This window comes from Cyprinodon tularosa, unplaced genomic scaffold (assembly GCF_016077235.1).
Source record: "Cyprinodon tularosa strain WSP-4 unplaced genomic scaffold, ASM1607723v1 ctg84, whole genome shotgun sequence".
In the NCBI taxonomy this organism is placed as follows: Eukaryota; Metazoa; Chordata; class Actinopteri; order Cyprinodontiformes; family Cyprinodontidae; genus Cyprinodon; species Cyprinodon tularosa.
In genome coordinates, this window is record NW_024039607.1 from 3,211,591 (window position 1) to 3,225,976 (window position 14,386).

A 14,386-nucleotide genomic window follows, 5' to 3' on the forward strand; every position below is an offset into this window, starting at 1 on the left:
AGTTGGAATTTATTGTTGATTTTCCTAAAACCAAGCTGTGCCAAATTACACATAAACACTAAATGACATTTGCATCAACTGTCTCTTGACAAGCTGCAGAACCCCCAAATGCTTGCTTAAAAACATCAACATGATTCTGGAATAACTAACTGAATATTTGACCACACTTGTTGCAGGCCTCATTTGGATTAGTAAATTTCCAGACACAGCTCTGCTTTTAAGCAAAGTTCATGAATTTTTAATAGGGATGAGGTCAGTACGGTTTCAGAAACTTAATATCACCCTGAATATCAATTCCTAAGCCAATTTCTACGCACGTTTGGGATAATTATCCTGTTGAAACCGTTGAAGTATTTACAGTGGCATTTGGTAACTTTTAACTGTTCAGCATCTTTTCATGGTCTTGTCTTGCTGTGGTCGATATCATCTAATTTTTTGACACCATTCTGTGCAGGTAGAGCTACACAAATGGCAGTGCTTAATAAAAACAAACAACTTTGTTCTTTCCAGAACATGAAGTGTACTTTTGTGTAGGAATTTTAAAAACGTATGAGTCTGTCTTGGGTTGGTTTACTATACCTTTAAAACACAATGGTTACAAAACATTTTTACCATCACAGTTTTGTGCAGTTTCAGCTCAGTTTTATACAGATACAGATATGAGAGACATTCATGCTGTTTTTTTTTTCACACAGAGGTTAATTTGTATATAACAGTTTAAGCAATATTCCCCAACCTTTGATTGACATTTAATAGAAAAACAAAAAAAAAACCCAAAAAAAACAACAACATAGAAACTTTTTTAAAATCCTGCAGTGTGAATCTCCTGTTATCAAAACTGAGATACCAAGCACAAATATCACTCTTTATAATCTATGAATGTAAGCACATTATACATCTGGCTTTATAGACTGAGACTTAAACAACTTTTATTGTTATTTTGTATACACAGGGTTGTGTATGTGCGTTTGACAAAAATCCTCCACTATAACTTTAATGTATTTAAGTTTATTTAAGTAAGGATAACCTTGATTCAGTTAATTGTTAACAATTGTTGTTATTTATTTATGTTGGAGCTGCATTTTCTTTTTTGGGTGCGGTCAGTCACATGATGTACGGTACTAATAAGTAAAATTGAAATCTGTAGCTGTTACCCGACAAAATGAGGAGAATGTTCTACATGGTAGGAAAACTTTGGCGAGGCACCTTTGATCCACCCAAAAAAAAACAAAAACTGAGACGTGTTCTCATCCATGGATTGAGAACTTTCTTACCTCTGCTCCAGTTTCTTGCGGTTGATACATGTGGCCCTCTGGTAGCCCTGAGCAACGCACACCTTATGGCGACTGCACTTCACATTCTGGCAGGGGTCCTTAGTGGTGTCGACAGCTGTGAACACACAAAATAATCAACACAGTTAATGCAGAGCTGTCAATCTCACCTAAAAGGTTTGAACCTTAAAAGTTCCATCAGCTGAAAAAGAGGGATTTGAGGTTGCTTTTTGTTCCTTTTGACAAGGGGCATGCATTCAGGGTATTGATTGAGAATGTAAAAAACAAGAGAGCTGCCTTTTTTTTTTTGCAGCTTTTTCAATTTCTGTTTATTCAACACGTGGTCTGAAATTATCTTTCATTCTCTCAAAACTATCTTTCATACAAGCAAGTGCAATAAAAATCAGGAAAATGCACAGTGAAAAATAATTCCAACAGTGTTCACAAACGAGCCAATTGTCTGCTCTGCCAGTAACATTGACGCCCGGTTGTCATTAGTGAGGCGGCACATCATCTGTAGCGTTGCCTGAAGTCTCAGCCAGTTGTCTCTGACTGCAAGAAAACCTGACAGCACTGATTGAGCATCTACTTCACTTGGCTTGCCACATCTCAATTCCCTCATATCAACTCGTCACTGTCTCTCCCCATCTTGCCTCCTTTCGCTCAAGCAGAAAAAAACACTCTCATCATGCAATTCCTTTTTCCTTCCTTATGCCCCTCTGCATCGTTCTTTCCCCATCTCTTCAGAGTCAAGCGGGGTTCAAAGCCGGCCTCTTATGCGCTGATAGACTGAGACAGAAATAGCAAAGCATCTTCCACCTTGCCTCAGTCAATGGTCAATGCCACTAGAAAGTTGATGTTGCACCTTCACGGTCCTTTCATTTCTTAAAAAAACTTAGATGCTTAGTGTCATCCTGAGTCAGCTCCCAGCATTTGCTTCACAGTCACCAGACACAGCTGTAGAACATGAGATTCCTGCAGATCTGATAATAAGGTTACACTTTCAGGACCTGAAGACGTTGTAAAAAATCCGTGGGAGATAATACGACAGGATTAGAAAACAGGAATTGTTTGCAGTGTTTTTTGTTAGACTGGTATTTATAGTGCATTGCTTAACAGTGACAATTCCTTTGTCTGGTTATATACTAGTTAACAACTTACTACCAAAAAAAACAAAACGAATCTTAAAAATAATAAGTATCAATTCAATACAGAAGCTTTTTAATCATCATTATAACAACGGCTTAATTAAAAACTTGGATCCTTTATGAAACCCGAGAACAGAATAATTTGTTCAAAACAAGATATTCACCATCACTTCTTAATGACCTTAATATATGTAATAGAACTAAATTTAGTTCCTTACAAGTCTTTTTTATGAGTTTTCTTTTATTCGTCTAAGGCTATAGTCAGGGTCGGACAGGCAGTATTGTAAAAATAATAATTGTGAAGCTTTGGGGGATAATAGCTGATGAAATCCTGGTGTAACATCATGAGAAATTAGGTCTCTGCTAAGGCTTAGTTTCTGAAAACCTATGGTTGCTGAGTTTTATAACATTAAATCTGTATAATGGAAGATAAAAGGACAAAGCCTACAGTTATAACATCATACTGCAAGTGGTATGCTGTCATCAGTTGTTAATATTAAGCTAAAATAAATAGAACATTTAACATCATTTCACCATTGACCAAGGTGCTTCACATACAATAAATAAAAAGTAATTTTAGAGAGCAAATTACAAAGCAAATTACAAAGAAAAAAAAATGATTTGAAAAAAGCACAACCTAGGAGGTCTGATGGAACTCAAACTGAACTTGAATTAAAAGACTTAAAAAAATGTGTTTTATGGAGTTATCCTGATCCCTCTATGCTTTAATTTGGCCTTAGCTGCAGGAAGTGCATCTTGCTCTACAGTATGTGATCTTTTTGGGGTATCTGGCCATTCTTTCTAGTACCCGTTCTAAGACATGCAGCAGAGTTTTACACTAACTGCCGGTGATGGAGAGACAGTTGATTAGGTGCAAAATACAGAGAGCTGCAGGGATCTAAAACAGAGGTCAGAGGTAAGATATTTAAATAGGAATGTAATATTTAGCTTTGGCAGTTCGATGTAATTTATAAAAACTGTCCATCGATTGTTACTGCATAAACGTCTTTTGCGCTTTACTTATATTTAAATTATACCAAGGCAACACAGGGACAACTGTTAAGTTAACAAATAGTTGTAAAATCCTAAAGAAAAAATGCAGAAAAGATGCTTTGTTTGATTGGTTTTGGTCAGCAATACACGTCGACACTAAAGGGTTGTTCTAAAAATAAAACTCCTATGTGTTGAAGTAGTCACTGAGGAAAGAACAGCTAAATAGCATCTCTTTATTTAGAATCTCTCCATCTATCTATCTATCTATCTATCTATCTATCTATCTATCTATCTATCTATCTATCTATCTATCTATCTATCTATCTATCTGATCCCTCAATAAATATGAATAAATGTTGATCAATAGCTAAAGGTCTTACGGTTCCTTTTTAATTAAGAATGAATAATGTAATATGTTACTGATCTACCTTTAGGTTATTTAAATGTGATCTATCTTATCAACCAATATATGAGCTATGCTATGCTTTGCTACAGTCTGAATATACTTGTACAAATATCTGCAACCTGTTAAAATGAAAACATAAAAAAAATGCCTTGAAAGAAAAATCATTATGAGTGGATTTTTTTTTTAACTCTCGCTCTTAACTAGATTGCAAACCCATGTATGTGAGCTCTACCTCCGACTGAGGTAGAAAAACAATTTCGGAACAACTTTAATCCCCTCCAGAGTGAAATTGTAACATAAAGGCTTTGCTAAAAGGCTCCAAGCCCGTATAACGAGAATTATGCTGTGCACAGGGCTCATAAAATTTGCACTAACATACCATAAAAAAGCTTTTGCAATCACAACAGTTTTACTCAGCTCTGCTCTGTCATGATTTGACTGAACAGATTTAGTTGCACTTTTGAGCAAAAATGCTCAATGGTCCATCTTAATTAAGGCTTAACTAGTCTCAAATAATAAATACATCTTCCATAATATGTATATTTTTACTATTATTGTTACATAAAAAAGTCATGGGTGGAAAGTTACTGGGTCCTTCTGTTTCAGTAGGGTTGTGGGGACTCATGGAAAATGAAAAGTTTAAAAAACACTGAACTGTAAAGATATGTAGTTTGAGGTTTTAAGGTTGTAAATTATTTAGACATGTTAAATCTGAATGGAGGATTGGTAGAATAAATAGAGTTTCTCCTGAAGCAGCAGCAAAGCCATTTAAAACAAAAGAGACAAAATACGTAAAGACTAGCAATATAGCATTAAATATCACTTTTGAAACTGATAATTATATAGCCTTTTTGTTTAGTTGAAAAAAATTGGACAAAAAAAGAGCAAATTCAGTTTCAATCGTACATTTGTAACGCGAAAAGCTTATCTAAACCAGCCAACTCATCACTCAACTCCTTGTTACTAACTTTTTTTGTTAAACAGCTAATCCTACACCTAAATATAGCCAAAACTGTAAAATTTGGGTGTTTACTTAAACAGAGAGGAACAATTGACCAATATCTCATTTTAAAATTTGATTGATAAACTAAAGCATTTCAGGAATATGTCTTAGGCTTGATATATGGCATTTGTTTTATTCAATTATTATCATGTTACTGTACCACAGTATGAATGTAAAAACTCAATCTGTTTTTATATATCAAATCACCTGCATGTTGAAATCCTCAACAGGACATCTGGCCTTAGATCTACACAGGATAATCAGTCAGAGCATCCAAGAGTTAATGGTTTTTCACACAATAAAGCACACTACAAAGCAATTGCTCCAAAAATCTAATGTTAATGAGAGAGATATATTAAAGGTACACTATGCAACCGGTGTTGATTTTCCAGTGAGGCTCCCCCCAGAGGGCGAAAGTAAAAGTGCACTGTCGTAAATATGCACAGCTGTTCTCCTGGTTTCTCCGTCAAGCCAGGCGCGGTTGTTTTGAGCTTAGCAGGGAATGACTAACGCTGCGTTCACACTGGACGTAGCTGGCGCGACAGAAGCAGCGAGTTTACATGCAAAGTCAATGGTTGACGCGCGTCAAGGCGCAGCAAAAGGTCCCGCGGCGCGTTTTGAGCACCAGGCGCAGCACGTCTGAGCAGCTGAAGCAGCGCGTCGGGTGCGTTTAACGCAGGGAGAGAGACACAGCGCTGATGATCACTCCTCTTAAACAGTTTATTGACGCCTAAATTAACTTAAAATGCAGAAATCTGCCGGCAGAATATGCAGTTTGGATTATTTAGATGAAAAACACCTACCAGCTGCCGCGGTGAACCGCTGCTGATGAAGGGATCCATACTGTCGGCGCACCGCTGGTATGTGGGGGTCTGAGCGGCTCCGACAGAAAAAATATTGAAGGCAGGATAATAATCTGAATGAACTGACTGCACTGATTACGTTTTCAGGTGTATTTTCTCACTTAAACACATATTAAAACTACTTTATTCCCACTGATCACAGCAAATATAGCTGCAAGGCAGAGAAAGGATAGTGAAGCTCCGCCCAATGCGCCTCAGACACACTTTTGCACCGCGCAGCTAGAGCAGCAAAGCTGCTTCAGCCACGCGTCAGAACTAACTGGTACAAGCAGCAAAAAGGAAGCAGCAGACGCGATATTGCTGCTTTTGCTGCGTGAACGTAGCATAACTGCACAAAGATTGCCACTGTGCTAGCAACGAGAATGCTTTTAACTGGGGGCGTGTAGCAGTTCTCGCCGTAAAGCAAGACTGACTCTCACGAGACTTCTGAGCCTGTGGGTGCGGGTCGGTGCTCCTGCAGTTGCAAGTGCAGTATTTCCCCCACAGACCACCAGGGCGGCCGAGAATACCTTTGTTCAACCTGAAATGACTCATTTAGTCATCCATAACGTTATGGAACACATTAATTAACTGAAAAATGTTGCATAGTGTGCCTTTAAACTATTAGGTCATAACATTCTTATATTCTTAGATGTGCAAAAGTTAGAGACATGGGTTAATATTTTTTATTTAAATATTTAAAAAAGCAAAAGAATGTCAAATTGTAGGTAGAAAATATGTCAGGATCAAGCATGGCAGCTTCTGTTTTAAGTCAAAGTATCAAACCCTCCTTAAAGACCCTTGTTGGGGCCCATCTAATGTTTTAATCAGCTTACATTAAAGGCAAAGCCATAGTCTGAGGTTTTCCATTGGGGTTTTCATTTCTTTCAATTCAGCTACTATACACCTAACCTGTGGTTTAAGTTTGAAAAAATATATTTTGATTAAATAAATCTGCAGAATTAGTCCCACAGGGAGCTGTCATTGGGGGTAAACTCAACCACACTGAATGAATGCCCACCTTTGGCAAATAAAGCCTTGTTTTTCTTAGTTATTCCTCTAGTTGACTGTGTAGATAATTGGAAAAAGTCTTGAGCCAATTTTTCACATTTTAAGGCAGCATGGTGGAGGTGTTAAGTCCAGCCCTCTAAACACTCCAGCTAAAGGTCAGTGATAAGCTCCAATATCTGGGAGCAGCACACCTAAAAGTAGCAGAAGCATGGCAATGCTTAAAGCTTATACTTTGCTAGTAAATTCTTTATCGTTTAAGACCGCAGAAGCATGAATATTAACAGGCAGTCTAAAGAAAAGGTTCAAGATGCTCATTTGACATCAAAGGTACATAGCTCTGTTTATATTTCATTCAATGTAACCCTCAGGCGTGTTTTAGTAGTTTGTTTTTCTAGCTTTTTTAATTTTATTTCGTAATCATTTTGGTGTTGCAATGACTTTTTGGTAGAGGTTTAGATAAACCTCTTTTAAATTACAAAGCCTATTAATCTTACATATAATTAATACAATCATGATGCAGTTTGAACTTTTCAACTTTAAAAACTTAAATGTCAATGCTGTTTCCTTTTTTGCTTTTCATAATTTCCTTTCATTCATTTAACACCATCAAAGTTGTTCACAGGTACAACAAAATAACCCCTGGCAGCATAAGCGTTGCAATATTGCAAAGGTTTAAAAAGCACATCATTTATTTACAAAGACACATAAAGATTACATTATTTTATATAGAAAGGGGTTATAAATGAGGTAAAAGTAGCAGTTAAACCGTTTTTTATTGTGTAAGAGTTTTGTTTTCTTTAATTGCTAGATAATTCAAGAGCAGGGATCTGCAACCTGTAGCACCACAGCTGCAGCTGACTCTTTGGACCGTCTTCACTGTCCCCTGATAACCAGAAAACTGACCAAGGACCAAGTTGTGTTATTAAATACAGTTCAAAAAAATAAAAAAGGTTTTCACTATTTTTCAGTTTTACATCTCCTTCTTGTAATTATTTATCTTTATTTTAAAACCTAGTTAGAACTAAAACAGTTTTTCTTCATTTTTATAGGAATTTTATTTAAATAACAAATTTCAAAGTTCTTTTTTATGTAAGAAATTGCTGTATTATGGACGATGATTAGGGTCCCTTAAAAAAAAGTCAAATTTCTAAGTTGCTGTTTTTTTTTTTACTGGCACTAATATTCTTCCACATATGTGGGTTTTTTTTCTCATTTGTAAGCAATATTTATATCCACATTATATGAAATACAGAGTTGAAATATTGATCTGCATGTGTAATAATCTATGGAGTTCTCATTTTCTAAAAGGAGATACTAGAGTGACAAGCCAGTTTGGATGTCTTCTTACTGTATCATTCAAATTTTGGAGGCTATACTTTAAAATCAGATTGATACTTTTACAGGTCCTTAACCGGGAGTATAAACACTTTTTCTGCTATTTTAGATCCCTAAATGTCTTTAAAACTGGTGGAAAACCTGTAAAAGTACATTCTCCATGACTACATTTTCTAAAGGGTCTTGAGTAAATAATATTTTTCTGGGAACTAAACTTCACATTCACATGTTCTCTGTTCTTCCTACACAGTTAATTTTTGAAAGGTGAGATTTTCTTTTTCTTAGCACTGAACCAACCCCTGTGGATGGCAATGAACCCTGGTGGGAGTTCTTACTTGAGCCCTCAGCAACAAAAAGCAATTATAGCTAGATTTTTTTTTTTTTTTCAAACTAATGGATCCAACTGAAGGCACAACCTCTACTTTTCTGAATCACAGCTGCGTTCTCACCTTCAACAAAGCTCAGACACCACGATCGAGTGCTCCCCACCAGCTGCCTGACCTCAACAAGTACTAAAAAAGCCAATTCTTATAATGTGCATGGCGCCATTTAAATGCTTTGAAATTATGCATAATGCCAAAAGGCATACTTTTATTTTTTTTTCCTAAATGTTATTGTGATGGTGAACTTTAGTAGAAAGTATAGCAAAATGGTCTTTACACAGAGTGTTGAAGGACACTTCAAATAATCTGATTTTACAGAGAAAAGCTCACATTTTTCAGCACTTACTTTGATCAGAGCCGGCGGTCTCGTCAGCATTCCTGAAGTAGTCGTCCTGTAAAACAAATATATTTGCATTAATAGATTTAATTATTTAAACTGGGGAAATAAAAGAGAAACTGTTGCATTAATGGAAGTCCAGATACAGATGCATTGATTGCTTCAAAATAAAATAATCTTCACAAAGAAAGGGTCTGAATTAAGGCTGCAACTAATGATTATTTTGCAAATCAATTCATCTGATGATTATTATTTCAATTAATCGAATAATCGGATAGCCAGGTTCATTAAAGAAGATTTTTTTAACAAAATTAAACCAGGTGAAACTAAAACTTTTCCACTTGAGAAGTTAGGGATAGAGCATATTGACAGAGGACATTTTTTTTTTTATCTTAAATGCAATGTTAACATATGTTTAATACAATTCTGGTACAATTACTGCTCTGTCAGCTAAAGGCATGTTTTAGAGTTTCTATAATCCAGTAAACGATTAATTGATTACTAAATTAAAAATAATAAATAGAAAATTTTTGATCTCACATTGGAGAAATGTATCTCTGCGTTTAACAGTAGTGAGGGATTGAACTCCCAATCTCAGGATTCAAAGCCCTATGCCATAACCACTAGGCCACCACTTCCCCCTATTAGTTGATGATTAATTCAGTAATCGATTAATCCTGTTAATTGTTTCAGCCCTAGTTCAGTTTATTAAAAATGTGTAATATCTAGTCTGAACTTTAAAGATGTTGTCAAACCTACTCTGCTTGAGGAGATATCTACAGAGGGAATATTTTCTAACCAACAGCTTTTTTTCATGTTCTCCCTGAAAGTCTGTGCTGAAAAGATCAATTCCATTATCCACATTTTTTTTTTTTTTTTTTGCTTTAGCTCTGACCCATTTCTCCCTCTGTCAGGACAGCAAGGATCAACTTCTTACTATTTGGCACAAGTCTTAGCAAGGACTCCAAGGATCAGGTCTGATCATTTTAGCGAAGGCTTATTCTGGTAAGGGGATATGGAGACTGAGCGCTCAAGTCAAGCTGAACAAGAACACCCAAAAGGCAGCTCCAAACACTGAGCACAGAGGGAAAATAAGAATAAATATGCTTTGAGTTTTATCCTTTTCTTATCACTGATATTACAGATTCCAGCTCATATATTCATTCCTGTGTCGTGTTCTGAGTTATTTCATCATTAGTGAAGCATCTGTGAGTTTGACTTTGGCTGTAATTTTCTTAGCTGTTTTGACTTTGCCTGTAATTTTCTTCGCTGTTAGTGTTTTGCATGTAAATGCATCCAATTGAGTGTGTTTGAGTTGCAGCTGAGTTGGAGTCAAAGGCTGCTCTCTGCTGCAGTAGAAATTTATGCTATATTATATTGATTTGGCTGTGTGTTTGTGCATTAAAAAGAACCAACTCTCATCTATCAGGAAGCATTTAAGACGTTTGTAGAAACACATGTGCCCAGCAAAAGCATTCATAACCTTTTAAAAATCACAAAATGTAACGGATTTTATTGGACTCAAAGCAGTGTAAGAAAAGTTTAATAAAAACCGGAGTTATTAAAGTTACTGATTCATAGAACCTTCTTGATTTGAAGTGTGTTTCTACCAGCTTTGTACATCGGGAGATTAAATTTTTCGGCTGTCATTCTCACTAGATGGAGAGTATGAGAAAATGTATTTTTAAGCCTATTTTAAAGTCCACAGATGATCAGTTATATGTACCTTTGGACCAATTCCCCGCTAACCAAATAATATCTTTATTATAAACCATTCTAACAAGGCTTGGGCCCATGTATGTAGAGTTGTTGCCTTTAAGGTGAACCTCCAGTCCCGAATCAAGTGTCAAACTCAAAGACCAAACCTATATCCTCATGGCAATTTACCAAACAAGGTATATTGTCATACAATAAAGCCATAGACATAGACCAACACGCCAATACTCTTGGTTGATATTATAATTTTTTTTATTTTCTTGTATCGGCATCAAGCAATATACAGTATGCATGTGTTCACTGATTCAGTAGTGTATTCACCAGCCATGTTTAAAATTAGGGCTGGGCAAGTAAAGGCAAGTAAGCAGGGCAAGTTAACACATTTGTAATATAATGGCAATTTGGAAAAACCCAATTTTAAAATTGCAGAGACTCTAAATTTTCGTCACTACAATTAACAAGAGTAAATTCCTCATGTAAGTGGGGGTGATACACTTAAGGTGGGTTTGCTGCCACACAGATGTGAAGAGAGAGAATTCCACCTAACATGCAGACCCATACATGATAGTAGAAGTATTAACTTTTTCATGCAAAGGTCACAGTAAAGGTCATGAAAACATAAAGACTCTGGAGTGAAACATCTACAGTACATGCTTTTGCTTAGTGCAAAAAAAAAAATCACAATAGAACCGCAATATTTGTTAAAAATAATATAAATTTAGGTGTTACTTACTTAAAATCCTATAAAGTGCATGCATTTGGCTTCCCTTAATTTGCAATTCATTGCTGTTTTGTTTGACTTCTATAAACATTTTTTGTTCTTTTTTTATTTAAATTGAGACTTGTACTTTTTATCATTGGATTATTTTTATCATGTAAATGGAGTCAAAATTATTATCGGCTTCATAAATCTACCCAAAAATATCGGTTGCACATATTTGTGATCGGTTAAACTACTGTCAAAATAAATTACATTCTAATTGAAATAATATGCTCTTTAAAGTGTACAAAGTTGGTGACACTGTTAAATACATAGGATTAAGTTATAATACAGATATTTCACAAAGAAATGATGAAAACATAAATGATATTTTTATTTAGCTTTTACTCAGTTCAGAATAAAAGGGTGGGAAATACATACAAATGCTTTTTTAGTGTTTTATTTGTAAAAAAAAATGTTTATACTTATCTAAATACTATTTCGTGAATGATTTTTTTATAAAGGAATAACAATTATAACATGGTTAAAAGCTAAAGAAGTGTATTTTGCATGATATAGGCGCTATAATATTTTTGTAATGCACAGCACATTATAATACAAAGAAGACACTAACCTCAACTTCCTGCGGCAGAGACCAGCAGCATGGAGGGAGGGGAAAAAGAAAGAAAAAAAAAAAGATCTCATGTTAAAATGTATAAACAGATTTACCGGTGCTACTGTTTTGTATGTAGAGAAGCAGTTTGCCATACCAGCAGTCCAACTGTCAGAGCCTATTACACACTGATTGCAAATACGCGTAACCATTTTACTCCTCTCAAGGGATCACGCAAGACAATCACGGATTATGAGAACCTATTAAGTGAATATGATCAGCTGCCTCTTCTATTAGCTGGCATAGATCCTGATCACTAGGAAGGTGTCTATCCTCTGTCTGTGTTTACATCCCCGAGGACAACAGGCTGCCTTCTAGCTCAAGAGCTGTTTTAGCCATAACACATTGCATTAAGCTTTCTGGAGGATGATTGTGAGAATCTACAAATGACTATACAGAGGTGAATGAGATGTTCTTTTTATTTCTGCAGCTAGAATAAAATAAGCAAAGCACTGACGACGCAAAAAGGTATGGCTTTTTTTTAAAGGATAACCTTGAGTGAACATTTCATTGACTGTTTTCCGTTTATCCCATTTCACCTTCGTGGCTTCAGTCTAAGGGCATTATACATCAATATCCTGCACTTTCCTGCTGTTTTATCCTCCAGAACTTAAGTGTGCGTAGGGGAAACACAACATTGTATGGTTTTTTTTACCTAACTACTCCCTGACAAAGACTCATTCTTTTATATAATGAATAAATTCATGCCTACAATTATAATAATAATTTAACTTTATTGATCTCACATTGGAGAAATTTACCTCTGCATTTAACCCATCCCCTTGGGGAGCAGCATACTGCTATCGTGGGACAATTAGGGGTTAAGGGTCCTTCTCAGAGAGGGTTTCAAACTCACAACCTCAGGATTCCAAGGTCTATGGCCTAACCAGTATGCCGCCACTCCCCTAAACTGATTCCTTTCCATCCCAGATGTTTGTGCTTTTCTAACAGTTAACTTATATTGGGCCATAAACCATTATATTAATTTTGGACATTGGGGACTAATGCTCTTGCTGATTTTAAACAAGCCCATTGGGTTGGGAGGATGAACAGGGCTGCTTTTGAACTCGCACTCAAACTTTTGCAAACCTCTCCAAGCCCAAGACAGAATCACAAGACACTCGCATAGAGGTGCACCTTCGAGTGTCAGAAACTTTAGATGCTAGGTGAGAGCCTCAAAAGGAAGGCCTTCCCCTCATGTGTTGCTGGAACAAAGAAAAATCCCGGCAGGGAGCCTGCCATTCTAAGCTGCTAGATGCTGGAGAAAAACTCAAGCTTTCCAAAACAGATATGGGCAAAGGTACAGGTCTGGCTCAAGTCAGGGAGAGTTTCTAGCTCGATCATTTATTTCTTCGATGATTCTTGATCATTTTATGAGTTTACTGATGAGTAAAACTTAGCTAACAAGATGGACCACATTATAACATGTCTGAGCTGTTGCTTATAAAGCTAAGACAAGCTTTATTTCATTAGGGGTTTAAGACTACTATAATTTTAAAGGGGAACACCGTTTTTTTTACATTGGGCCCTTGATTTTACATTATACACACTCCGCTTTGTTTTTACAAGATATAAACATAAAAAATATAACCGTGGATGTCAGGGGGACCGTGATTCGCCTACATGTTATGAATGCTGGCGTACCATAAGGAATACATTATGAAACAGTTTAGATTGTGCCTTCAAGTCATTGCCCATAGGAAGACGTTACTTGGATATAGCCAAACGGAATATCTTCAGAACAGCTTTAAATGACACAAAACTCATATGGGTTAGTAGAACATGATGTAATAACGTAAAATCAAGGGCCCAATGTAAAAAAAAAAAAAAGGCGTTCCCCTTTAAGGTTCATGTGTTTTCCTATACGCTCATTCCATTTTGATTAACAAATTATAACCAAAAGTAATTTAATAGGAATACTCATGTCTACTCAAAGAAAATAAAGAATTAATTAAGTAAAGGTTATTGGTTTTTCCATCCAATTTCCGTAACGCTTATCCCTAGCGGAGCACTCTCCAGCTGTCTACGGGCGAGAGGCTGGGTAAACCTTGGACAGGTCGCCAGTCCTTCGCAGGGCAGGTTTTGGTTTTTGATTAAGCAAATCCTTTCATAAAAAATTATTTGGCCAAATAATGTTTTATTCACCTCTTGGATTTGTATTTTGAATTGGTTTTAAAACATTGCAATTGCTCTAAATTAGTTAAACGCTAATTTGATCACATTATTGCAAAGATAAACATATAATCCATGCTAAATTGTGTGTCACTACCTGATACTAAAGGTGTTTTCTTACTTTTCTGAGACAACTTTGATGCTTTTTACATTTTCTCCATTAAAATTCTTGTCTGACATCATCATCAGACATGGTCGGAGTTGTCCGGCAAAATATGATTAAGCACACTTAACACTATTGTGATCCTGTTCTCAAACAGAATATCTGGGTATGTCATTAATTCTAATTCTACAAAAAATGTAACCTTTTAAACTTGGTGTTTAGCCCCACATACTGTAAAGGTATCAGCAATTTATCAAATATGAGAGATTTTTCGAATCAAAAGTTGGTATAAA

At 36.0% G+C, this 14,386-nt stretch overlaps 1 protein-coding gene across 2 annotated transcripts in view; it reads right to left on the reverse strand.

The window, feature by feature from the left end:
- Positions 1-14,386, reverse strand: part of LOC119774937 (testican-2-like) — a 58,164-nt gene that overhangs the window by 14,859 nt on the left and 28,919 nt on the right. Inside the window, exons 2-4 of one of the 2 annotated variants that reach the window (XM_038272719.1) lie at positions 11,780-11,788; positions 8,739-8,784; positions 1,275-1,389 (exon numbers count right to left, since the gene is read on the reverse strand). In XM_038272719.1, the coding sequence (XP_038128647.1) occupies positions 1,275-1,389; positions 8,739-8,784; positions 11,780-11,788 (170 nt within the window). The remainder of the gene's footprint in view (positions 1-1,274; positions 1,390-8,738; positions 8,785-11,779; positions 11,789-14,386) is intronic. The other variant, XM_038272720.1, reaches the window with a different exon arrangement.